Below are 27,913 nucleotides of genomic sequence, written 5' to 3'. Positions count from 1 at the left end.
CTTTACTTATTGGCCCCTTTCTTTTTACTTTATAACAATATACACGGTTATCGAAAGAGAAATAAAAGAAAGCATGTATGCATGGGAACCTTCAGGCTGGTGTTCAGCCCCGACCACCCCCCACCACCCCCAAAAAAACATATTTCAAGATTTGTACGACTTTGCCTAGCTTTCCTTGTATTTTGCCAAAGTTTTGCTTAGTTTTTGTTGTTTTTCAAAGTTGTGCTTCCACCCCTCAAAAAAAGAATAAGAAAAATATCTTTTGTGCTTATCTAAACTAATTTTTCCAGTGGCTTTTTACTATTCTAATCTTTTTTCTATAGTTTTCAGTTGATGCATTGTTTCTCCTTTTCATTTTTTTTTGTCACATTGTCACTTACCAACACTAGTAACGTTCTCTACTATTATTAGGTTGAAAAGACCCAAGAGACCAAGTCATTTGCACACCTCTTTTAATGGTAAACCGCAATTATAAATCTATTTCTGTTCTGAATGGCGTTCTTTAGCACTTTAAACACTAGCTTTTCGTTTCTTTTATTTTTTCATTCCACTTTCCTTCCAGTTGACCCAGCTTTAAATGGGTCCCTGGAGAAATTTGGGGATGTTAAACAATTGGGGTATGCAAAAGCACAGGATGGCTGGCCTCCATCCCCTCATTGCACTTCCTGGGTGAAAGGCCATGAAACGGAGATCATCACCGCTGGAAGGGACGTCTGGAAGGGTCATCACCAGTAACGTCCTAATTTTATATTCTTTTTTTTTCTTTCCATCCTCCTTTGGTATGAAAAAAAGCTTCATACAGATCATGTTAGAAGATTCATTTATGAATTTTCTGTATATCACTCTATTTATGTAAAGGCTCTACTGACTGTTTGAATTTAATTGATTTTTTTTGTTGTATAATTGAATAATTATTTGTTGTTACCTTAACCCAAAAATTACTGACAACAGCAATTTCAATCCCTTATTAGCTCATAATCAAGCAATTCGTGGTAGCAAATCAAACAGTTCGTGGTAACGAACTGTAAGTAAGGAGCGACCCGGCTCAATGGTAACCGAAACTCTAGAAAACGGTATTTTGATACAAATAAATACATCAAAAGAATCACATTTTAATGCTGATTTCAAATTTATAAATTTCATCAAGTTTTATGCCACCTATCAAACGTTAGGCGCATGAATAAATTTGGCTGAGTTTCGAAATAGGGGGGAAAGACCCCCTAAGAGTTAAATAACATTAATTAAAATCTCATTATAATATTTTGCGTATTATAGGAACCGATTGTAGAGTTTTCAAGCTCCCATCTACAAAAATGTGGAATTTTGCATTTTTTGCCAGAAGAAAGATCACGGGTGCGTGTTTATTTGTTTGTTTGTTTGTTTTTTTGTTTTTTTTCCCAGGGGTGATCGTATCGAACCAGTTGTCCTAGAATATCGTGGAAGGGCTCATTGGAATGGAAATTGAAAGTTCTAGTGCCCTTTTTAAGTGACCAAAAAAAATGGAGGGCAACTAGGCCCCCTCCCACGTTTATTTTTTTCCCAAAGTCACCTGATCAAAACTTTGAGATAGCCATTTTGTTCAGCATGTTCGAAAATATAATAGGTATTTCTTTTAGGATGACTCAATCACCCGAAGTTCCCGGGGGGAGGGCTGAAAGTTATGAACTTTACCCAATGTTAACATATAGTATTGGTTATTTGGAAGTATACAGACGTTTTCAGGGGAGATTTTTCCTGGTAGTGGGGGGGGGGTGGGTCAGGGGTTAAGTGGGAGGACCTTTCCACGAAGGAAGTTTTCATGGGGGAAGGGACATTGCTATGAAGGGGACGCCGGACTTCCCAGCATTATTTAAAAAAAGATCATAAATTTAATATAAAAAAACAAGTATTTCAACTACAACAGCAGCAACGTCGAAACTTTAAACGAACAGAAAATATTACATATATAATTGGGTTCACCCCGTAGTCAATGCCTCGCTCTTTAAGCCAAAGATTTTTTAGTACTTTCATAAGAGCTATTTATTCTAATTAACGGCCTTTGTGATTAAGCGGTCATTTCTAAGGAATTGGAACAAAATTTGAAGTTTCGCTTAAAGAGCAAGGTATTGACTAGTGGGCGAACCCCCTAATAAATGTATTAAAAATATATGAATATATAAGTTCGTTACGTAATTTAATTCTTAAGTTTCGTATATTTATTACTAATAAAAACGTTCATAAATAAAATTAAACGAGTTTCGAGAAAGACATTTAACCAAATAAAAGTAAATTAATATGAAAATTTTGTTTTAATTATTCATGTACGGTGAGCCAAGATCAAAACCTGCATTTATTCAAAAACGTTCAAAAATTAAATAAAAAAAACAAGTTTTTTAAACTGAAAGTAAGGAGCGACAATAAAACTTAAAACGAACAGAAATTATTCTGTATATGAAAGAGACTGTCCCCTCCGCAACGCCTCGCTCTTTACGCTAAAGTTTGACTCTGTCTCACAACTTTATTTTTTAAAACATTAAAAAAATTTAGCGTAAAGAGCGAGGCGTTGAGGAGGGGACAGTCTCTTTCATATACAGAATAATTTCTGTTCGTTTTAAGTTTTAATGTCGCTCCTTACTTTCATTTTAAAAAACTTGTTTTTTTTATTTAATTATAAGGAAGAAGCGACTCGTGTAAAATTCGAGTAAAGTTCTTTTTGTGACAATCTACTTTTTTTAATTCTATCAAATATTGTAAATTGAATAGAATTATAATACTTTTACAACCTCCTAAGTTTCACATTTTGAGTTGAAAATTTACACATACAAAGCCATGATTCTTTTCATGATTATATAGCGTCAAAGTTAAGTGAAGTTAAGAAGAAAAGTAAATGGTATGAAATATTGATATGACTTTATTTAAAAAAAATTACATCGTCAAATGTATGCCATTACTCCCTAATGACTATTTATTCCAGAGAAGTTTTGTACATTGACCGTTTGTTCGTTTAAAATACATTCATTAAAATAATAATAACAAAATAATAATAATGAAAAATCACTTCAATTAAAAAAAAAATTTCAGTGATGAGCAAGGTCGTACCCAGGATTTTTATTCAGGAGGGGGTTTTACTCAAATTTTGTTTTTTAAGGGGAGGGGGAATTACAAAAAAAAATCAAAAACGCATACAAAATTTGCTTATATCCATTTTTGTTAGGTTTTTACCTAACAAAAATGTTTTTTTGTTAATCAAAAAAACCTTTTGGGAGGGGTTCAAACTACCCTAATCCCCCTCTAGGTACGGCCTTGGTGATGAGGTTCTTTCTTCATTAAATAAATTTGTAAATTGAATTGAATTTATCTATAACCCGTTGAAATACAATGATGAACGGAGTATAAAAAAAAAAGAAGAAAAGAAAAAACAAAAGAAAAAGAAAAAGACGGATAAAGACAAATAAAATGAAAATATCTTAAATTGTCGCATTTGGTTTTACAAAAAAACATACTATTCTTCAACTCACAAATTACTTACTGCTACTGTATGAAAGCCGAGCCACATTTCTTAGAAACAATATGGGTGAAGTTACAATCCATAAAGCTATTGAATATGAATGTTGATTTATTCTGGCAAAAATCGTACTGTATCTGGTTGTGAAATCAGAAAATTCTACTTGCTTCATGGGCTATAGGTGTAATTGAACCCCATTCCCTCCTCCTTGTGGACACCAATGTCGTTAGTGAAATATATAATACAATGCTGTTGATTATTAAGCTGCAGTCATGAGTGATGTAGCTAGAACAATATTACTATTTTTACCTGAATAGTAAAGACATCAGAAAGATCCTCGAAGGTCTTGGCTTTTTTCATCCCACAAACATTTCTGTATGTGTTATAACCCGGTATGCCATGGTCTCTTCCTCTTTGTATGTTCAATGCAGCAAGGTCAAATCCATAGCCAGATGATCCTCGGAAAAGTTTCGTTGTCAACTAAAAAATTTACAGTTTTCTTAATTTCAGGAATGTTTTGATTTCCACTGAATTTATGTCTAAATGACCACAGAATTAATTAGCATATAATCAACATAAATAAGTCAAAGTTTTATATTTAGTTTAAATTCACTTATTTTATTTATATGTTAATATAATGCGTTAATATCGAAATCTAAAACAAGCTGAGATAGAGTAAATTTCAGAAGTAGTAGGAACATATAAATTAAGTTTAAATCTACGTTGTGCGGTTTATATGACCTTTAGCAAACACACATTACCCAAATTGGTACAAAGAACGTTTACGAGTCTGAATGCCAAATTTTCAAAATTTCAATGACCATTAATAAGATATCCTCTGGCAGTTTACAATTTTTTCAAAAAATCGCAAAGTAGTGATTTTTCTCATTTTTGCAGTTTTATCAATACGTTTTACGAAGTCTCTTTCTTCCCAGTTTTTTCGGCTCCGTTTTCTGTTGAATTTAAATTCTAGGTTTTGTGATTCTCCATACTATCTCTATCTATCTATCGTCTATCTAAAACCAGTTATACCTGTCTGTACCCATGTGGATACTACTTAGTATCTCATAACGTATAACAAGCAGAAAATATTCCGACTGCGCCATTGGAATCGGGTTGTCAATACCAGGGGAGATCCATTCTTAGTTCAACATCGAATTTGTATGTAAATACTAGGTTATGTGTAAATTACACAGTCCTTTTTCTTCCCAGCTTTTCCACTCTGTTCTCTGGTGAATTTAAATTCTAGGTTTTGTGATTCTCCATACTATCTCTATTCTCTATCTATCTATCGTCTATCTAAAACCAGTTATACCTGTCTGTACCTATGTGGATGCTAGGTAGTATTTCAGAACGTATAACAAACAGAAAATATTCTGACTGCGCCATTGGAATCGGGCTGTCAATACCAGGGGAGATCCATTCTTAGTTCAACATCGAATTTGTATATAAATACTAGGTTATGTGTAAATTACACACTGTGCCATTGTAACCGAACTGTCAAGACCAGAGGAGATCTATTCTTAATTCAACATCAAATTTGTGAGTAAAAACTTGGTTTTGGCAGAAAACAGCTGAAATATAGCAAACCCTATATGCCGTCAGTAACACTGTCTTTGACCATCGTCTTACCCAAACTATAGGGCGTCTCTTAACTTCTTTATAATGTTATCATACTAAGAAATTGATAAAATAAACATTCATGGAAACTGTTTTGTGTCAGAACATCTATATGGTCTGTTAAGATTATAATGTATTGCTCATCGTTGTGGCTACATTATGCTATATAATATACATGGGATATACTATATACTATGTATTGTTTATTTAGCAGAAACCAATTCTAAAACAGCAGCGTCAGTCGCGAGTAGTTAAAATGAATTTGAACATCGACAAAGGGTATGTATTAATACCAAAAAAAATTAATAACATGCGTACCGGTTACGTCACCCCAATAAGTAGAAATTCGTTTAAGGAAGACTTTAATTTTTGTGAGGTGGGGGGGGGAGGTTATTGAAACATCACAAATAAGGCAAATTTTTCTCATTTAAAATACAGTGTTTAGATTAAGCTCAAAGTGAGAATTATATAACAATACATCCCAAGATTCACTTGCAACCCCCCCCCCCCCAAGGCCTGAAAAAAATCCAAAATATTATAATTTGTCATCAACATTCTATATCGGATAGGTATTGAAAGTCAATTGTTTTTTCGATTTAATATAACTATTGAAAAACAATGTTAAATATAAATATTTTTGTTAATGTTGGCTTCTTAGGAGCTATTTTTATCCATTTATTTTATTTTTGTGAAGGATTCATTGGAGTTTATTTATTTTGTATAACCTATCTACTTAATTTTTGTGTTCAACAATTTTAATTCCCTCTTCTCTATGTAAGTTAGTAAGTGACTTTTCTTTGCAAATTAATGTGTCATAACAAAAAAGCACGATTTTACGACATAAAATTTTTGCGACGAATAACGTATTTTAAATTATCATCAACATATGCGAGGTATACAGGTTTAACAACTTACTTCAGTTCTCTTTGATTCGCTCAGACCTGCCAATCGTATTTTCTCAAACCAATACACCTCGGTATTCATTAGCGACAAATGGCTCCGGTTTTCCGTCAAAGAAATTTACCACAAAATGGTACAGATATTTTGGTCACGCATTGATTTGGTTAACTTTAGATCGCAATTTCTTAGTTAATTTGTGTGTCTGCTTTGTTTTCCCCCTTTTTTGAACAGAAGTTCGGCAATTCTTGTTTGCAAAGATATAAGTAAGGCTTTCCACTCGTGACAATAACTGCTGCATTTAACTACTGCTAAATCACTTTGAATCACTTAACCACTTTAATTACTAATCACTAATTAATAAAACTACTGCTCATGTATCATAAAGTCCGAAACTAAAGAGCATTTCTGACAGAGAAGATATGGCTCAGTGGTGCTTTATTGAAGCAACTTTAGCGTAAAGAAAGATTCTATTCTGGATTCGAGTGGTGAATGCTTACGACAGGAATGTGAGAAAAAATGCAGAAAATATTGTAAGAATTTTGGAGCTGTTGGAAACTTTACAATCAGTCGTAAAAGAAATTAGAGAGTCCCTTCACAGTGTGAAGATTGATGTGCAAAATATACATAAAACTGTTCGTGAATTGGGAGAAAGATGCACGCGTGTGGAAGGTGATGCAAGAGAAACAAATAATCGGGTAGATAGTTTGAAGTCTAAGATGGAAAATCAGGATAAACTAGTGAATGATTTATTTGCCCAAGCTACTTAATTAAAAAATCAGTCTCTTGTGTTGCAGCGTACCGAAAGACAAAACAACATATTGTTCTGGAATGTGAGGACTGACTCATTGTCAGATACGAAAAATAGCATTAACAGAGTGCTGAATGAGGGATTAGAAATAGAAGTGAAGAATATTCCTCCATTTTCAGTGGCACAACAAGCGAGTAACTTTATCAAAATCAAAGTTACTGATTATAAGGATCGATTCCGCATAATGAAAAATGCAAATAAATTAAGAGGAAAGGACTTACAGTTTAGAAAACCAGTTTTTATTAGTGATAATGTTAATAGAGAGGTGTATCAAATTAGAAAGGAATTGGGGGGTGAAATTAAAATATTTGATGGAGAAAGGTATTGAGTGCTGGATACCACCCTGGTACCGCCGGTTCTTTCTATTAAATCTGCAGGTAACGTTAAAAAGGTTGAATGCTTCAAAGCGTTAAAAATGCAAATAGTGGTTTACAGCTAGTTATTTATAGTGTTTGGAATTTTTGTTTAGAGGTTTTGTGAAAAGTTGTTAATTATGAAGGTTATTAAATTTTGGTTTGCTTATAAATGAATTTGTGAGCCATATTAAGCCCACTGAGTTTTTATTTTGGAAGTTGATATAAGTATACATATCGACCGGTTTGTTTATTTGTTTTCTTTAATTTTTGTATCTTATATTTATTTTATTATGACAGTTAATACGTCCTCGGATGTTGTAAGATGTAGAAGTTATTTAGAGAAGTTATGGCTTTCTACTCCTCCTTTGACTTTCTTGCCCATATTTGATTTTGGATAATGGTTAATTTAACCAATAGGTTGAGGGAATTTGAGATGAGATATGAGATATACATTTATTAAAAAAGAAAACAAACACTATTCGCCTTTCGCCTGCCAAGAAAGACAATAAGCTTGAAAGGGCAAGCGAGGTTATCACTCTCAGCTAATTAAAATAACATTCATACCTTGCTACTCAACACACAAGAAAATTATCTGATGAAGGAATAAAGGAAAAAAGAGAGAAAGAGGAAAAGACAAGAAGTAGATAGAAAAAAAAAAAAGAAAAAGAAAAAAAGCAAGCTAAATCGGGGAAATACCTTAAATAGAATGACAACCTGGAGTGGGCATAACACCAAATTCACTCACGAGATAAAAGAAACTTCTTTGCCCGTGACTTGAAAGCCGGAAGACTAGGCGCATTTTTCACACACTCGGGCAATATATTCCAAACATGGGGACCATAATGGCAGAATCACAAAAGATGCCCGAGTGGTGCTCCTAAACTCATGAGTTAAGTCATCAGCTTTTCTTGTATTATGATCATGAAGGTCTCTATTAAAAGTAAAAATATTTTCAAAAGCAGGGGTGAGCAGCTGATTCAAATATTTATACGAGAAAATCGCGACATGGTAATCTCGAATTTGGGATACATCCATTAACTTATTCTTTTTAAAATGCTCATAAGCAGGAACCTCATCAGAATCATCAAATTCAGATAATAATTTTACAGCTCTATTCTGAAGTTTTTGTACTCTTTTGAAACATGTAACAAAATTACTTGCCCATATAGAGCATCCGTAGCTAATATATGGGTAAAATATAAAAAAATAAATCATTTTCAGGATCTTTTTTGGGACTAGATTTTTAATTCTTCGCATCACCCCAAGGCCTCTGCTTAATTTTTCAGCTATTTCACTTGAATGGTTTTTCCACGACAGGTTTTCATCAAATAAAAACCCCAAATACTTCGTTGTTGCTACTCTCTTTATCACATTTTCTTGAACCGTGATATGGTCATTTCCAGCACTAGAAGAAAGTCTAGAAAATATCATGAAAAAGGTTTTAGAAAAGTTTAGGGTTAACATATTTTGCTAAGAAAAAGTTAGAAATTCAGAAACTGCATTATGAATTTTATTATATAAAACATCAAGTGAAGGCGCTGCCAGAAAGAACAAAGTGTCATCTGCAAACAGGATGACACCAGCCTCTGGCAGGTAATGTTTCACTCGATCAGTTAAAATAATAAAAAGCAGAGGTCCCAAGATTGACCCTTGTGGGACCAAACACACTTCTTTATTTTTTTAATATAAAAATAACTCATTCTTAAATATCAGATACCTATTGTGTAGATACGATGAAAACCAATCCAGACTTGAACCCTTCACCCCAATCAAGGCAAGAACTTGACTAAGCTCTGAGTGGTCCACCGTATCGAACACTTTTTTTATATCCAAAAACACAGCTGCGGGTATGAGACCAGCTTCAAATGCATCAGTAATCCAATCAACCGATTTCAGAACTACTATATCCGTAGATAGCCCTTTACTGAACCCAAATTGATTTTCCATTAGAATTTTATTCGTTTCAATATAATAACTTAACTGGGCATGTACCACTTTCTCATATAACTTAGAGAAAAATGGGAGAATAGATATAGGTCTTCGATTCGATGGGTCATCTTTTTCCCTCCTTTATGAAGAGGAATCACTCTTGCAATCTTTAGTGCTTCGGGGAAGACTCCAAGATCTAAAGAAAGGTTGATGAGGTGCGTCAACACAGGTAAGACACTCGTTTTTGCGGCCTTTATGAGTTTCAGGGAAAACTCGTCCATCCCACTAGAGCTTGACTTCATCGTACCCAAGAATCGTGCCACTTCCCGTTCCGAATACCTTGCAAACTCAAAGGAATTCTGACTTACAGGCTGTCTTTTAATGACAGATCCAAAACTCGCAGATGTGTGTAGTTTAAACGCGCTTGATCGCAAAGTCTTTTTCCTTCATTTGCAAAATAACCACACAGAAATTCAAATATGTCTTGAGAATCAGTAAGACGACCTCCTGCTGTCTCCATGACTCTCACCTCCTCCTTACTCTGAAATTTACCCAAAAGTTTATTTATTGTTTTCCATGTATTTTTCATATCTCCTTGATTTTCATGAAATTCATTTTGGAAATAAAGTTTCTGAGCAGTCAGTTATACTGAATTTAAAATATTGCAAAATCTCTTGAAATTTATAAAACTATCATCTGAATGATCCTTTAAATACTTCACGTAAAGTTTGTTTTTCTGCTTTTTTGAAACTAGAATAGCTGTTGATATCAATGGTTTATTAGGAAAATTTCTACTAGGGTTTATTCTTCGCAAGGGACATGTTTCATTCATTACATTCGTCACTATCTCACTGAAAAGGTCATATGTAGTATTTGGACACTTTTCCTTTATTACACTCGAGAAATTTGTTTCATCCATCATAATTGCAAAACTCTTTAGGTTTTTATTATTCATTTCACGGTAAAACGAAGTTCTTTCATTTCGTTTATTTTCCTTTGACTGATTTAGCTTTATTTTACTTATTAAAAGAAGGTGATCCGAGCCGTCGGACACGATCACATCTGCTTGGGATCTTTCAAGCAATCCACCATTAAAGAAAAAATTATCAATTAAAGATGCCGAGAGATGCAAAATCCGAGTTGGAATAGTCACAAGAGGAAAACTATCATGTGACACCATCATATTAACAAAATCTAAGCTATTCGCTTTTTTTAGTAAATCTATATCAAAATCTCCCATCATAAATTTCTTTTTATTTTCATTATTAATTTTATCTAACAATGGTTCAAATTCATCAAAAAAAAAACTAATATCACATGACGGATTTTTGTAAATTAATCCCAAAATCAAGTTCCTTTCCCCTTAATTTTTTATTTCAATGAAAAGTGTTTCGATCCTACCTTCAAGCCACAGGGAAAGGTCATCCCTAACCCAATATTGGGTACCTTCACTAATCAAAAGGCCTAGACCGCCCCGCTCCATGATTGTCCGTTCTCTTCGCTCGCAAATATATCCTGGGAAAGAAAATCCCATGGCAGTGACTTGCTAGAAACAAATGTCTCACAAAGGCCTACAATACACGGTTTCTTATCTAGCGAACTTAAAATCTCACATAAAGAAGAATATACCGTTCTTAGACCTTGAAAATTCCAGAAAACGATCGTTCTTCTGCACTCGCAGGATTTGAATACTCATAAAGATTATTTGGATTCACATAATTACTAGGGGGACAATTCAACGAAAAATTATCTATGCATTCATCATCCCCCGCAAATGTGTCACGAGCTTGGCTTCCAAGAATAAACCGGTTTTTTTCGAATTCATTCAAAGGGTCATAATATATATTCGCACTCATTGAAGAGGGTGATTACCTTTACGACAAAAAAACAAACTGATAGGCAGAAAGAAGAAGGAAAAAAAAAAAAAAAAAAAGGAACGGAAAATTTGCCAATAAAATAAAAAAGGAAAAACAAGCATAAAAGTAATTAAACAACACAATTTAAACAACACAAAATTATATGGTCAGATTCGGCAGACGAACCACTTCAGCCATAGCTCGAATTTTACGGATCTCTCCCACTGAGTTTTTTTTTTCAAAAATTGTCCCGTTATTCGACCAAACATTTCTGTTTCCAAGCTTACTCTTAGCCAAGTCAAGAATCTGTTTCTTTTTTGATGTTAGGTACTCGGTGACAAAAATTCCCGACCGAGCAAGCTTTGACTTACATGCAAACACTTTTCTTGCAATTTCAGCAGATTTGAACGTAACCAACACAGGCAAAGGACGCTTTTTTGCATTTACAATGGTGTCCGAATCAGTATAATTTGCTCGAAATTTAAATACAGAAACTATTGCGGTCGAAGAAAAATCAGAAACTTGCATTTTATCTGTAATCACTTTCAATACACACTCAGAGATGGGAAGACCCCCACTGTGGTCAACACCTTGAAATACGAGCTGATTCAGTCGTTTTTCCTGCTCTATATCATCAAGACGGGTTTCAAGCTGTTCAACCCTATTTTCCAGGGCTAGGTTTGCGTTTTGAAGAGCCCGTAGTTTGTTTTCAATCTCATCAAACTTAGCCGAATACTGAGCGAGTATAGAGTCGTGAATCTCAAAAACTATAGAGTTAACCATATCCGCACTATTTGACATTCCAACTTTTTTGCAAACTTCTTTTTTAAAATAATTCTGGATACTGGATTTAAGTGTGTCCAAGTCCGATAAAAACAGAATTTACTGAATTCACCGATGTATTTGGTAAACTCGAACTAGTAATCTCAAGATGCTTATGAGGAAAATCAGCTAATTCCGCAAAAGCGTTCGCAACACCTAATTCATTTTTCTTCTTAGCCTCCTTTGAAATGCTAACAAAGGTCGAAAACTGTGAGGCTGTTGTTGTCACGATTTCATGGCTTCCGTAACACAATACAATGTAAGATATTTTATTGTTCTTGGCCTTAATTATGTCCAACACTCGGCAGGGCCATGGTGGATAACTTCTGTATTTTGCTAGAACAACAGCATCCTTTTCGAACTGAACCATTGAAATGTATTATCAAATAGACAAAAAACTACCCTTAACTTTGAATAGGTAGGTCAACGTGAGCTTATGAATCACCTTATGATCGGTTCATCCGTCCAAATATCCAACAAAATTGTTGTATACAATTTCATTCAATATCTAGTTCATTATTCATTAATTATGTCCAACAAATCATATCCAATTTCATTCAATAGGTCACTGTGCTTTTGTAGGTAACAGGTTTTAGATAATGTAATACAAATCACACACAGGTCCTTTCGCTTTGAACAACGAATGATAACTGATTGGAGCCCATTGGATGTGTGTGGATTGATAGATAATCTTCTGCATCGGAACTATGATGTAAGTGAGAATGTTGGATGTTTGGATTCCCGGTATGTTTTTTTGTGTGAGATGTGTGATTGGAAGAGTATGACAGAAATAAAAGTCTACAACGTGAATTGTTAAGGGATAAACACATCATATGAGTTCCTTGATGAGCTATGTCTTAAAACAGAGCCGCATATCCTGGCCCTAACGGAAACTTGGCTTAAGGATTATAATTCTACTTTATTAGAAATAGAAGGTTATAAAATGTATGTGCAAATAGGGTACTACACCAACGTGGTGGCTTAGCTGTATATGTAAAAAGTGGATTTAGTGTAAAGATTAGGTCGGATTTAGCGGTTAATTATGAAATAAAATTTGAGTCTATGGTTCTTGATGTGAGTAATGCAAATAATAAGTTTATAGCTGTAGTGATTTATAGACCACCTTCAGGTAATGTTGAGGAGTTTATCGAACTGATTTATGACTTTGGGAAAGTTGCCAAGTTCAAGAATGCCATGTTTTATATGTGGGGATTTTAATATTGATTTAAATATAGTTGATAGAAATAGTAGGGTAAGACAATTTGTTAACACAATGTTAAGTTTTGGTTTTTATCCCGTAATTAACATATGCACACGAGTGACAAAAACTTCAGAGTCTATAATTGATAATATTTTTGTAAATATCAATTATTTATGCCCTACAGTAGTTATTAATAGTGTATCTGACCATTTTGGGGTTGCAATATCTGTACCTGGAATATTTGGTCCATAACCCAAGAATAAAAGTGTGCCATATATGCCTTATGTGGATGGAAATGTGCTTTTGAAGTTTAAGCGGAAGCTTAAAAGTGCAGATTTTCAGTTTCTTCAGGATAGTACAGGTATTGATACCAAAGTTGGTAAATGGTATGAAAAAATAAATTACTATTTCAAGAGTGTTTGGAGTTTAAAGAGACAAAGCAAAGATATAAGGCGCCAATTAAACCTTGGATTACAAAAGGATTACTAGCCTCAATGGAAAACAGGCAAGTGATGTATAAAAGGTGCGCGACTCAAGGTTCAGTATCTGATAAAGAACAATATAAAGAATTTAATAGAAAGTTAAAAAGTCTTTTAAGAAAATCAAAAATGGATTACTATGCACAGAAATTTAAAGATTATGAAGGAAGCCCGGCTAAAACTTGGCAACTGATTAAGTCGGTAATAATCCCAAAAAATGAACCAATAACTCCTAGTAATTTGCCGTGGGAGTCAGATAGTGGTGTAGCCAATAACTTGTGTACCCACTTTTCAGAAGTAGGGCTAAAAATATCGACATCTGTGGAATACATAAATGGGGACGATATATAGTCACCTGTTGTACCTTTCTAATCAATGTTTTGAATTTGGAGTGTACCCTAATTGCTTGAAAAGTGCTTTGGTTATTCCTCTATATAAAGGAGGTGATAAGGAAGATATGAACAACTACCGTCCGATATCTCTACTTCCAGTGCCTGATGGATTATCTTGGAAAAAGATGTTTTTTTTACTCTAGTCAATTTGGTTTTAGAAAAAATATGTCTACAGAGCAGGCTTTATTGTTTTTGACAACATTTGTTAAGATTGCCTAGATTCAGGTTTAAAGGTGGGTTCAATTTTTCTAGATATTAATAAAAAAATGTTTGCCGAAAAATATTTTTTTCATATAAAATTAAACGCCATTTTAAAATTATGCTCTACAGATCAAAATAAATGTTGAAATTAAAACTCGAAACGACCAGAAATTAGTATTAAAGAATAAATGAAATCCAAAACGAGCAGAAATTAAATAAAAAATCATAGCAAAAAACATATAACAAGTAATAATATAAATGAATAAATAGATCTTAAAGCGAGTAATGCTTAGAATGAATATGAAAATCAAGCTTAAAACAAAAAAAAATATTTTGCTATTGAAGTATAAATGAAACTTAAAACGAATAGAAATTAAATAAATAATCAATGCGAACAAACACACAATATATATTAATGTAAATGAATAAATAAATCTTAAAACGAGTGAAACTTAAATTAAATATTCAAATCAAGTTTGAATCGAATAAAAATAACTACAAACAAGAGTTTGGGTATCGTCTCACTGCAGAAGCCTAAAACCTACTGCGTCATTTGCGCTTTACTGAAAACAATTCTTTGAAATATTTTCACTTTTGTAACTTTAAGAAATCAAAAATTAATCAAGATTTTAGGGAATAAATATCAGCATATGTATATTAAATTAACAATGGACATTTTTTTTCAGTAAACTCATTTGAATTTTTTTCAGTAAAGTACAAAGTATATTCTGGCTTTTAGAAATCATAGGGATTTTGAACCCTACTCACATTAATTTATGCTCGTTTTGAGTTTGACTCTAATATTTATTTTAATTTTTGTTCGTTTTGGGTTTCATTTATTTATTGATACTGATTTGGGGTAGTTGTATGCTTGGTAGATTATATGATAGTCCGGACGCCCGGTGTTGAAAATGTTAACCATACCACGACGGAATGGGGCTACTACGAGAATTAGCCTACCCTGCACCCCCCTAAATTGACCATGCGGATTCAAAAATACCAAAGGCACTTGCTTGCGAGTGGTGGAACACTCCGAAACTCGACATTTTATTATATTTTGGAGTTTCATGCAAGAAAATGCATGTTCCACAAAGTTTGAGGTGCAGTTTTCCGCTCAAATAGAAATGCCTAGAAGCTATAGGATGTTTTCATAACAAACAAACACGATTAGTTACAAATAATGGCAGAGTTAAAAAAAAATGGCAAAACTATATGAGTCTTGAACAGTCTTGGTAAGGATAAAGAAAATCAAATTGAATATTAGATATACAATGACATTAATTGTTGAAAGATTTTTTTTTCACTATAATTTTATTTTTATTTTCAATGCTGTAAGAACTGGAAAATAATAAATTTGTAATATACGAGTAATTCGTTTTCAGTGAAGCGCCAATGACGCAAAAGGCTTTAGAATTTTACAGTTAAAGAAGGGGGCAGTATCCAAATTTTGCTTGTAGTGAAACTATATTTGTCTTGACCAATCTTGAAAAGAACTAATAAATTGAACTGAATATTTGATGCATAATAATATTAATTGCTAAAAGCTCATCAGTTCAAAATTTTACTGTAATTTTAATATTTATTTTGAATATTAAGTAAAAAGAAAACATTTGTAATATAATTCGTTTTCAGTAAAGCGCCAATGACGCAGTAGGTTTTAGGCTTCTGCAGTGAGGCGACACCCAAACTCTTGTTTGTAGTTATTTTTATTCGATTCAAACTTCATTTGCATATTCAATTTGAGTTTCACTCGTTTAAGGTTTATTTATTCATATACATTAAAATACATTGTATGTTTGTTCGCATTGATTGTTTGTTTAATTTCTGTTGGTTTTAAATTTTATTTATACTTTAATATTAAAATATTTATTTTCGTTTTAAGCTTAATTTTCATATTCAATCTAAGCATTACTCGCTTTAAGATCTATTTATTCATTTATATAATTACTTGGTGTATGTTTTGTGCTATGATTGTTTATTTAATTTCTGTTCGTTTTGGGTTTCATTTATTCTTTAATAGTAATTTCTGGTCGTTTTGAGGTTGAATTTTAAAAGGTATTTGTATATCCTGAGCTTAAGTTTAAAATGGCCTTTACTTTTCTTTGAAAAACCTATTTTTCGGAAAGTTTTTTTTTAATTAATTTTTTTTCATTTTTGATTGCAAAAAGTTTCAAGTTTTTATGGCATGGGGGGGGGGCTTACTGTCCGATTATTCTTGCCTTAAAAAAACGGTTCTAGAACTTTCAATTTAAATCGAAGGAGGCTTTTTCAAAGTCTATACGATTACCTCTTTGATAAAAACCTTATATATGAACAATAGACAGCTTGCATAACTTATGGACAGCGATTGACAACAATGAATGGATTGAAAAATAGCTCCAATAAGGGGGTTTAGACCATTTCACTTGCTGACACAAAGGGATCACGACTGTTTGGAATTGACCTTAATAAGAATTTGTGTGCCAAAGCAATTTTGCATCTATCACAGAGTATGTATTTTAACCTTATAATTGGATAATTATAATAAATTTCCTATGTGTTCTTCCCATACAAAACCGCTTCCCATAAGTTATAAACCCCCCCTTAATAAGGTATGCCCCAGGGCTATAACTTACAACGCCTACCCCTGGGCCCTGGTGGGCTGTTTCGACACCGGAGTTTTTTGTTTTCAGAACTATGAACTATTTTAAGAAAATATATACATCCAAATTTTTATCTTTCGCAGTGAAGATGAGAAAAAAGGAGGCGAGTTATCAATACTTCAACCACTATTGGTACTTAAAATGTAATCTATATCTTTATATGTAACATCAAATGAGCACTATCGAAAGTACAGGCAAGCATCTCTGCTACTAAACTCACTTTGAAGGATTCGAAGAATCCTTAAATTACAACCCTTGCCCTGAGGGCTTTGGGGGAGTTGTAATCCTCAAACACCTAATTTCCAGAACTTGAAACTACGTTTAATAAAATGGCTGTCTTAAAATTTTGATTGGATGTGTTTAGGGAAAAGGCGGGCGTGAGAGGGGGATTAATTGCCCTTAGATCACTTTCGACTATTACAAAGGGCACTAGCCCTCGGAATTTCCAATAGAATGAGCCTGTTTTGACGTTTCTACGACACCGCCTTCTATAAAAACCTTATATGCCTCAAGGGCATAACTTAAAACCCTTACCCTGAGGGTTGTGGGGGAGTGTCCTCCTCAAAAACCCATTTCCTATCTCTAAATAAACTACCCAGAACAAACTGGCTCTCTCCACACAGTGATTGGCTTTGGTGAGGGGAATGAAGGACGTAGGGGGGGCTAGTTGCCCTCCAATCACTTGCGACTATTAAAAAGGGCACTAGCCCTTTGAATTTCCAATTGAATGTGTATTTTTTTAAGTTTCTACGACAACACCTTCTATAAAAACTTTATATGCCCCCAGGGCATAACTTAAAACCCTTGCCCTGAGGGTTGTGGGGGAGTGTCCTCCTCGAACATATAATTTCAATCTGGAAATCAACTACGCTGAACAAAAATGGTTATCTCAAAATTTTGATTGGATGTGTTTGAAGAAATGATGGACGTAGGGTGGGGGGCTAGTTGCCCTCCAATCACTTTTGACTATTAAAAAGGGCAATATCCTTTTGAATTTCCAATCGAATGAGCCTTTTTTTGAAGTTTCTATGATAATGCATTCTATAAAAACCTTATATGCCCCCAGGGCATAACTTAAAACTCTTGCCCTGAGGGTTGTGGATAGCGTCCTCCTCAAAAACATATTTTTTATATGGAAATCAACTACACTGAACAAAATGGCTATCTCAAAAGTTTGATTGGATGTGTTTGGGGAAATGATGGGCGTTGGGGGTTGCCCTCCAATTACTTTCGACTATTAACAAGGTCACTAGCCCTTTGAATTTCCAATCGAATGAGCCCGTTTTGAAGTTTATACGACAACGCCTTCTATAAAAACCTTATATGCCCCCAGAGCATAACTTAAAACCTTAGCCTTGAGGGCTGTAGGGGAGTGTCCTCCTCAAAAATATATTTTCTATCTGGAAATCAACTACGCTGAACAAAAATGGCTATCTCAAAATTTTGATTGGATGTGTTTGAGGAAATGATGGGCGTAGGGTGGGGGGCTAGTTGCCCTCCAATCACTTTTGACTATTAAAAAGGGCAATATCCCTTTGAATTTCCAATCGAATGAGCCTTTTTGAAGTTTCTATGACAACACCTTCTATAAAAACCTTATATGCCCCCAGGGCATAACTTAAAACCCTTGCCCTGAGTGTACCGTGAGTAAAATGCGATATATTTAAAATACAAAAATAAAGTTCCTTCTTTCTAAAGATAATTTCGACTTCCTCTAATTAAGTTAAATCTAGTTTCAAAAAAGAAAAGTCCTTGATCAGCAAAGAGAAAAATTGCATCTTAGCCTCAGACAAAGAACGGCGTTATCTAGCTTTGAATTTCGCCGAGAAGAGTGGTAATAAAAAAACTACAAAATACAATGTTTTCGCAGGAAGTCTTAAGTGATAAGAGTGTGTGACCGTCCAAATCATCAAAATGACAGATTATTGGACGGAGGGTTTGGCCCGCCTCAGGTCTTAGGCCAATCGTGGGGTAGCTCCCACGGCACATGATCAGGACTTAGGATATATAGTGAAGAAAAGTGTTTTTCGTTCTCTCATTATTGTCGACAGAATTATATTGGCATTCAGGCATTGCGATTCAAATTATTATGCAGTTATTGCAGAGACTTGGTTATTATTTGCCGTCATTTGAAGTGACCCATTGCTGTACACCTAAACATGTAAGTCTCTATAAAACCTCTTCTTTTCTATTCTATGTTTATTTTATTTTATGTGCCTTGATCTTGCCACAAAAACAGTAATTAGTTCATGGGTATTCGAGTAACGTCCCCATGGAATTCGATCTCCAAAAAGCTTGAAGAAAAGAGGTTACATATTTATGGCTGTAAATTTCATTTTCCTTCAATAATTGAGGGTGGCGCGATCATAAACTCAACTTTCTCATTATTTTTGTAGCTTGCCTGGCCTATTAAGTAGCCTAAGAAGAATCACCCCGAAGGAACTAGCGCGATCGGTACACCGCTTTAAATCATAATATTACATATGGTACTTAGCGCTATAAGTGGCGCTATCGGAGAACTTATAAGGTGTAAGTTCACGGCTTTAAAGCCTAAGATTACATTTGACGCGGTCAATATTTATCACCACAATTAAGCCCTGTGACCAATTTCTTTTATCGGTACAAATGGCGCGTCGGAAGTTGGAGAAATCATGTGAACTAATTACGCTATAAACTTTGTCATTTAAATTTAATTATTGGAGATACAGACATATAAGTAAAGTGATTAGGCCTATAACCGCTAAGGTACTACAGGAAACCCTTTAAAATATCTCATAGGAGATAATAGCCTCCCTAAAATAGGTTAAATGAAAAAATAAATTTATTTCGAATTAATTCAAACGCAAAAAAAAATGTCAGAGGATTAAGAAGAACAATTAATGGCGCAAAAATTGGTCGCGAAAAATATAGAAATAACAGAGTCTATCCTGCAGTAAGATGGTCAATCAAATATTGACGAATTTAATATCCAATTGGCCCAGTTTGTAGAATTAACAAAAACAGAGCTAGAAACGTTAGTCGACACGCTTCTATTACGATTAAAAGGCCAGGCCTTAACCTTTCTAAAGCAGATTGAACATACTATAGGTGACGACGCCAGCTTGCCAATAAATACGGTGGACAAATTATTAACGGCATTTAAAGATATATTCATCGAAACCAGTTCCATAAATAAATTAAAACATGGAATGGTGTGCTTTGACTATTCACAAAATATAAGAGAATATCTTGATAATATACGCAATTCAGTAGAGGTAAAATACGGAACCGGTTCTGGGCGACTGTATAAATAAGTCAATACTAAATATCTTTTTGCAAGGGTATTCCCGAAATTGTACGGAATGGAAATATCAAAAAATATTCAATAGCTGGATCTTACGGCTCAGGAGGTAGAGCGACTAGTTAACATCTTTGCGAGCTAAGCAAATCACACTAAAGCAAAAATAAATAGCCTATGTAAATAAAATGCAAGCATGACCTTCAAGGGCGATCAGGCGTCTCTCAATTTCTTTTCAAGGGATAACTCTCCATTGCCACACAGAAATAAAACGCAAGAACCCGCTAGGCAGAAAGCAGTACGTTTTCAGCCTGTCAAATAATCTAATTATGAAAATGACCCAAAAAAACTCAGACGCTATATTTGTAATTGTCTTGGGCATATTGCAAGAGAGTGCGGCTATTCTCCATATCGCATATCGAGTAATGCTCATGGTAGAATGCAAAGTGAGGGCAAAACTTGGTTCGTAGCAAAAAATTTTAAAACCAGTGGTGCACTAGGCACAAACAAGGGAAGATTGCGCCAATCTGTACCTTACAACACGCACCAACCAAATTTTTATACCCCTCCCCCCAATAGACAAATAAATTACCGATTTGAGAACCCAAATAATCGCCAAAGCCAATATAGATGCGAGAATGCTATATAGAAATCACGAAAATTTGCCGACGGGAGAAATCACGAAAATTTTGCAATTCAACGGCATTGGCAGTCAGCGCCAGCAAGCGGCACTGACGCAAGACATCCAAGATACCATAATAATATATGGCGAAGGCAGACAGATGTAAATCAATTAGATATGCCTACCGAATCTCATATGTCTGAATATCTATTACAGGCACCGACGCATGAAAAAAATCCGCAGGGAAACGTTTCAGGCCCGTCAGAAATATAAATTGGACCCAGAGGGTGCCCAGAATATTTAATAGGTCCAAACTAATAGTAGTACCGTCTTGTAGTGATAGTTTTAACAAGTTACCAATATTTAATGATTTTTGTGTGGCAAATGTTTACTTTAAAGCTTTGATTGACTCTGGTGCAACGATTAGTATCATAAACTCATGCGTATTTGCTATGTTGCCTCCCCATATTAGACAACAAAGAAATTTTAATAATACCAATCTAACTAGCATGAAAGGGCATAAATTGGATGCAAGAGGTTCAATTCGCCTAAACGTAAAAAGGGACAATAGGATCTTTCCGACAAATTTTATAATATGCGATAACTTTCCGTATGTAGCAATTATTGGCGCAAATTTTTTAAGGTCTAATAGAGTATTATTAGACGTAGCGAACGAAAGGCTTGTCTACCCGGCTAAGGTACGGGAAGGAATTTCTACCTTAAGAAATTGTAACAGAGGTTACGAAGACAACGTAACGGTAAATAGAATTTCTGGCGGTATAATGTCGCAATCTTTTGAACCTCATTTCTTGCAAGGATGAGACGGAATATGCAGAAACTTGTCCAATTATTCTGAGAGACATTGCAGAGAAGAAATAAATTTAAATAATAAGTGGATTGAATCTGCGAAAATAAAAATAGGAGATATGCGGCAGTACAGGTCAAACGAAATCAAGAAAATAGCGGAATTATGGAAAAACATAGTAAAACCCAACTTGACGCCGCAAGATACCGCAATGGCGCAACATAGCGCCAGTATGAATCCAATAAACAATAAAAATAAAGAGAAATATTACGGGTTAGCAATAAGGAAAACAAAAATCCCTCCATAAACAATGCAATAAATTCAAATATCACAGAGGATTGAACCAATGGATAGCAAATGTGAGATATGGTTTGCGACCCAATCAAATAAGATTACTGATAACATACTACGTGAAGAACAGATTATATCTTGCGACAAAGGAGAAGATTTTATTTGGGTAACTAATAACCACGAATATGATATAATTACAATAGAAAAGGGGACGTGTTTAGTTCAAATCCAAGTTTTATCGGAGAATGATTTAAATAGATGGGAAAATTCTAAGGGAAACCAATTTAACGGCATTAAAACCTCTAATAACAAATACCCTTTAACTAAATCGCAATTTTTAAACAAATTTAATATGGATCATATTACGGACACGGAACTTAAGAAAAAATTGTGCGAATTATTATGTAATTTTAAAGACGTATTTTCCGCATCTGAATATGAAATCATAATTATACATTTTTACGAGCACTCATATTTAACAACTGGGGATCCTGTAACAAAACATCCATATCGTGCGCCGTACAAGCACAAAGAATCTTTAAAAAATAAAATCCATGAATTTGAAAAAAAATGAAATTATACGCCCCAGTATAAGTCCGTATAGTGCACCAGTGATCTTAGTACCAAAAAAGAATGGTGATCTTAGACTTGTAGTATATTATAGAGCCCTCAACAAACAAGTAGTTAGCGATAAATTTCCCTTACCAAGAATAGATGAAATTCTTGACTCTATTTCAAGCAAAAACAAAATTTTTACTCCTTTGGACCTCACCCAAGGCTACCACCAAGTGAAAATAGCCGAAAAAGATGTCCATAAAACTGCATTTCCACCGGCTGAATGTGGTTCATATGAATACTTAAGAGTACCTTTTGGACTTAAAACAAGTCCAAGCGCGCTATGTAGACACCTATTACACCTGTTAAGAGGATTAAAGACTATCATTCATTTTTTTGATGACGTCATATGTGTGGGAGAAAACACTGAACAACACTTAGCAACATTAGCTAAGGTGTTCGAGAAGTTCAGACAGGGTAATTTAAAATGCCGGCCTGAAAAAGTAAATTTATGTTAACCTAAAATTAAATTTTTAGAGGTAGTAGTAACAAAAGGAGAGATATCCCCAGACCCTGATAAAATAAAGTGTGTTGAAAACCTCAAACCCCCCAGAACTATGAAAGAATTAAGGGGAATTTAGGTCTTACTGGCTACTTTAGAAAATTCGTGCGCAAATCGCAAAACCCCTCACGGAATTAACTAAAGGGAACTCCCAAAATGTTACCTGGTGCCAGGAAGCTCAAACTTCCCTAGACCGTCTCAAAAAGGTACTCACTTCTGAACCAATATTATCACTTCCTTATTTCGAAAACGGACAATTTGTGGTCACAACCGACGCTAGTTCAAAGGGCATTGGCACTATTCTTTCGCAAATAATCCCGGTAGAAAATCTTAATCCTCTAGAGGGAACGCCTAAACAAAAACAAATAGAAAAAGTTTATTGCTATTCGAGTAGAACTTTATCAAAAGGCGAAAGTAGTTATTCCGCCACAAACTTAAGAGTTATTATCTATAATCCAACACTTAGACAAATTTAGACACTATTTAATTGGTAGAAAATTTATACTACGATCAGACCATAAAAGCTTGCAGTACCTGCGCACATTTAAAAACCCCACGGGCATTCTAGCTAGATGGATTATGAAAATCCAAGATCTAGATTATGAATTTGAATATTTAAAAGGTAAACAAAACGCAGCTTGTGACTTTTTGAGTAGATACCCAGAAAATATTCCGTCGGAAGCTGAGGAAAATGAAGTTAACGCTATCAATACTAGGAGCAAACATGAAAGTAAGAAAAACAAAGTCAAAGACACAGTAAAAGAAAATAAGGTTAATTATTGTCCCCTGTCTTTAGAAAATATAAAAAGAAAACAAAAAAAGGACGAAATGTGTGTAGCGCTTATTATTTATTTTGTGAATGACGATGCGCTACCGGATAAATTTAAAACTCTTAGAAAAGAGATAGACAATTTTTACTATGATCTTAATGAAGAAATACTATGTAGAATCGTGACTGCTGAGACAAATAGAAACCAAACCTCAATAATACCTGTATTACCACAAAACTTAATAATACCTGCCTTCAAATATTTTCATTCAGATATAGGTGGACACTTAGGGGTAACGAAAACTTTCAATAAATTAAAACAATATTTTTACGTGCCGTCGGGAATAACAAAACTTAAAGAATCTGTAAGTACATGCGAAGCGTGTAACATAAGAAAAAATCCCCAAACTTATCCTAATCCTCCAATGGGAAGAGTCCCGGTGGCGAGATTCCCCTTCGATATTGTCTCATTTGACCTATATGGAACAAGTGGAGGCTTGTCTGTTTCCAACAGAGGCCATACTTGTATTCTTTCAGTTATAGACCATTTTTCTGGTTTTACTTTTGCAAAAGCATTAAAGAATCAAGGTGCTTACGCCACAAGTAAGGCGTTAGCAAAATTATTTTTAAAATTTGGCATTCCAAATAAAGTTTTAAGTGACAACGGAAGCAATTTTGTTTCAAAGGTAACAAAAGATTTAATAAGTTTTCTTAATAAAGAGAAAATGGTGACAACTCCGTACCACCACAAGCTAATGGTAAAATAGAAAATAGGCATAAAATATTTTCGAACGTATTAAGTATTTATACAAAAGACAACAGGAACGATTGGGATCTATTCTTACCTTATTTAACTAACGTGATCAATACTGCTTATTCAGAAACAACTAAAGATAATCCATTTTATCTACTTTTGGGTCGTGATTTTAGAATGCCGTATAATGAGATTCTTGAATCTCGGCAGTATTAAAATAACTCGGAGGATTACAAACAAGAATTCATAAATAGGATGAAGAAAACTTATAAAATAGTTAAGGAAGAGTTGGAAAAATGTAAAATAAACCAAGAGCTAAGAAACCAACCCAAAGTCAAGGGGAGCATAGATTTAAAAATAGGAAACTGCGTCTACCTAAAGAACGAGGCAAAAACGGAAGGCAAAAAACTTTCCAACAAATATTCTGGACCATACAGAATAGTCAAAAAGTACGATAACGATTATACTTTTAAAATGGTGAACCCCGATAGTGGAAGAACTTACAAGGCACATGTTAGCAGAATAAAAAGAGCCAAATTTCCGGAAAGATGGGTGTCACATCCCTCCTCTACTGATTCGTCAGATTCGGAAAATGAGCCCCCTAAATCAAGATTGGCAGAGCTAAGACCCTTTAATTTTAAACAAGATTATTTTGAAGATGACAGTGATGAGAAAAACTTTGAAGAATTTTTAGCAATGAAAAATATAGTTATTCCTAAGAAAAAATCCCTAATACCAGGATTTTTTCCTGAAATAAAAACGCAAAAAGATCAAAAAAGTTATTCATCGGAGAGCGCAGGAGAACTAGATTATACGATATCTCCAAAAACCCAATTTTTCCCTGATAGAATTTCGACCCCTTGTCCACCCAAAAGATTTCCAGACGATATGGTTTCCCCTCCAACACCAATAGAAAGGCCCCTATCATTGCAGGAAGAATTGAACAGAGATGTAGAAACCCCCGGTATTACTTTAAAGAAAACTCCTCCCAAAGATTTAACTAAGACAAACCTGCGAGAAGCTATGGATTTAATAAATTTCCCGATAGAAACGAGTCAAAGTAAATTACCCGAGAATAAAAATCCCAAGGATGACCAGCAAGGACAATATCATGATATAACTGTGTCCAAGGTCAAGCCTAAACAGTGGACTTCATGGAGGGAATCCCTAGTGCAAAAAATGCCCCATCCCCCTGAAGACATGGCGTTCAAACAGTGGAGGAGCCCCGCGACAGCTCTTGATTCCTCTCAAAGCTCTCAAGAAACTTTCAAATCTCCCGAGTTGAAAACTCAAAGCGAGGACTTAGAGAATAAACCTTCTACTTCCATGGGAGTAAAAATTTACGAAGTAAGGGGAGGTGATACTTCAGAAATTCAAGATGCAAACTCTAAAACATATGATAGAGAATCGTCAGAAACCAGTTCAGAAGAGTCTGTCGATGAATCAGAACATTTGTTAGTTAAAGAAATAGGGAAATCAAGACCGACTTCAGCAGCCGTACACGCGAAGGAAACAAAATTAAAATGGCAAGAATTTTTGAAAAAACAATACAAAAAGTTTGATCTTATTTCAATAGAAAAACTGAAAAGGAGAAAACCGCAAGAAGTCGAGGAGAAAGTAAGGACACAGTCAGGTAGAATGGTTAAGAGACCGGACAGATTAAAATACCCATAAAAATACAAAAAAAAAATTTTTATGGATAGGCGTCATAAAGGAACAATAACTTAAAAACTTTTAATTTACGAGTAAAAATTATACAATTATAAAAATGCTGTAGAGAAATTTTGTTCAACATATATCAATTCCCGAACACAAATTCTAATTAAAAATTAACACTGCATATTATTAATTCGAATAATTTCCTTTGATACAAAAAATCTACCCGTGCCATTCTAGTACGATGTACCCAGTCCAACTGAAAGAAGCCGTGATAGGAAGTACTAAGCGAGAAATATTCATACACCTTAGAAATGATCTTTGGTTATTTTTACTTCCAAGAGAAACTGTTGGAACTTTGTCTTATTACAATAAAACAGAAAGAGTAGACACAAGTTACAAAACATAGTCACTGTTACAAAATGTGGGTACGATAAGCATAAAACAAGGGTGTCGACTTGTAACCAAAGAGTCAACTGTTCGAACGCCGTTAATTACCACGAGCACAAAGATAATAAGTCCCAATATAACCAACTTCAAGGTAATTAACCTGTCGTACACTATTCCCAATTTAGAAAACGAGGAAATGAAAACGTCGATATGGTCCAAAATAGAAAAGAATAAAGGGACAATAAGGCTTACAAAAATAAGAGAAGCATTAGATTCCCAGATTCCCCTATTTACAAATGAAGACCAGAGATTAACGTATGTGGATAATAGATACGGGTTGTTCTCAACCAATTTCTGGTGGAACATGCTCCTGCCCGTATGTTTCGTATTCGCGACTTCCCTGACCATAAGAACCTTATTGAATTTTAATTACGGAAAAATCTTGAGACTAAGAAGGCGAAAACCAAGAGAAGAACAAGGGGAAACAGCTGAAATGCAGAGGTTAAACCCGGAACCACACGAGAACGTCTAAGCCAAGAAAAAGGGAAGACATTAGAAAACGAGTGGGTATAGGGGTCTCCACTCGTCCTTGTTATGTCTTGTCCCCTCGTTTTAGTGTTGTTTACGTAAAACCGTGCAGGTACGATGCACCAACATGTGGTTAGTAAACAGCACAGACGTCCGTGAACAAAGCAGGCATGAAATATGTTGTAAAATTAGACCTCAAACTGGATAATTCAGAGTAAATTATGTTTAATTGTTATTTTAAATCTAACATAGTATTAAATAATTGCCGAAGGAAACTAAAGAGAAATGTGTGTATTAAAGTATGTTAACGAAAATAATGAAGAGACCTTATTTACAGCAACAATGTCAATTTTTGTTTATTATGTATTATGACTCCTTGATTTTAAAGAACGTGTGATTCTGGGTATAGGGGTCTCCACTCGTCCTCGCTATGTCTTGTTCCCTCATTGTAGTGTCGTTTACGTAAAACCGTGCGGTTAAGATGCTGCAACATGCGTTTCTTAAACAGCACTGACGTGCGTGAACAATGCAGGCAAGAAATATGTTGTAAAATTAGACCTCAAACTTAATAATATAGCGTAAATTATGTTAAATGGTTATTTTAAATCTAACATAGTATTAAATAAATGCCGAAGGAAATTAAAGAGAAATGTGTGTATTAAAGTATGCTAACGAAAATAATGAAGAGACCTTATTTACAGCAACAATGCCAATTTTTGTTTATTATGTATTATGACTCCTTGATTTTAAAGAACGTGTGATTCTGCCTCGTTATTTTTATTACAGGAAGTGGATTGACATATTGGGTATCGATCATTACAAAGAGTTGTCCAGTGCAGATACAACCTAGTAGCATCTATTTTCATCATACCTCAACCGACGAAGAGTACTCACCATAGACTCCAGCCAATTTCATCCCAGCTTCGTCTACGAAAATAATAGTTACCTTTGATCGTTACTTCCTCGACCACGAACCATATTACGTATCAGGTAACATTATATTTGAATCTCAGT

At 34.5% G+C, this 27,913-nt stretch overlaps 1 protein-coding gene across 1 annotated transcript in view; it reads right to left on the bottom strand.

Moving 5' to 3' along the window:
- LOC148949019 (immunomodulatory peroxidase-like) overlaps positions 1-27,913 on the bottom strand; it is a 151,220-nt gene that overhangs the window by 19,752 nt on the left and 103,555 nt on the right. The window contains exon 12 of the mRNA XM_089094867.1: positions 3,794-3,964. Within this exon, the coding sequence (XP_088950993.1) occupies positions 3,794-3,964 (171 nt within the window). The remainder of the gene's footprint in view (positions 1-3,793; positions 3,965-27,913) is intronic.

Source organism: Artemia sp. Qi Xiang Cuo, chromosome 9 (assembly GCF_049724085.1).
Source record: "Artemia sp. Qi Xiang Cuo chromosome 9, ASM4972408v1, whole genome shotgun sequence".
NCBI classification, from domain to species: Eukaryota; Metazoa; Arthropoda; class Branchiopoda; order Anostraca; family Artemiidae; genus Artemia; species Artemia sp. Qi Xiang Cuo.
The sequence above is the reverse complement of the archived record's forward strand: the minus strand, read 5'-3'. Positions and strand labels throughout refer to the sequence as shown.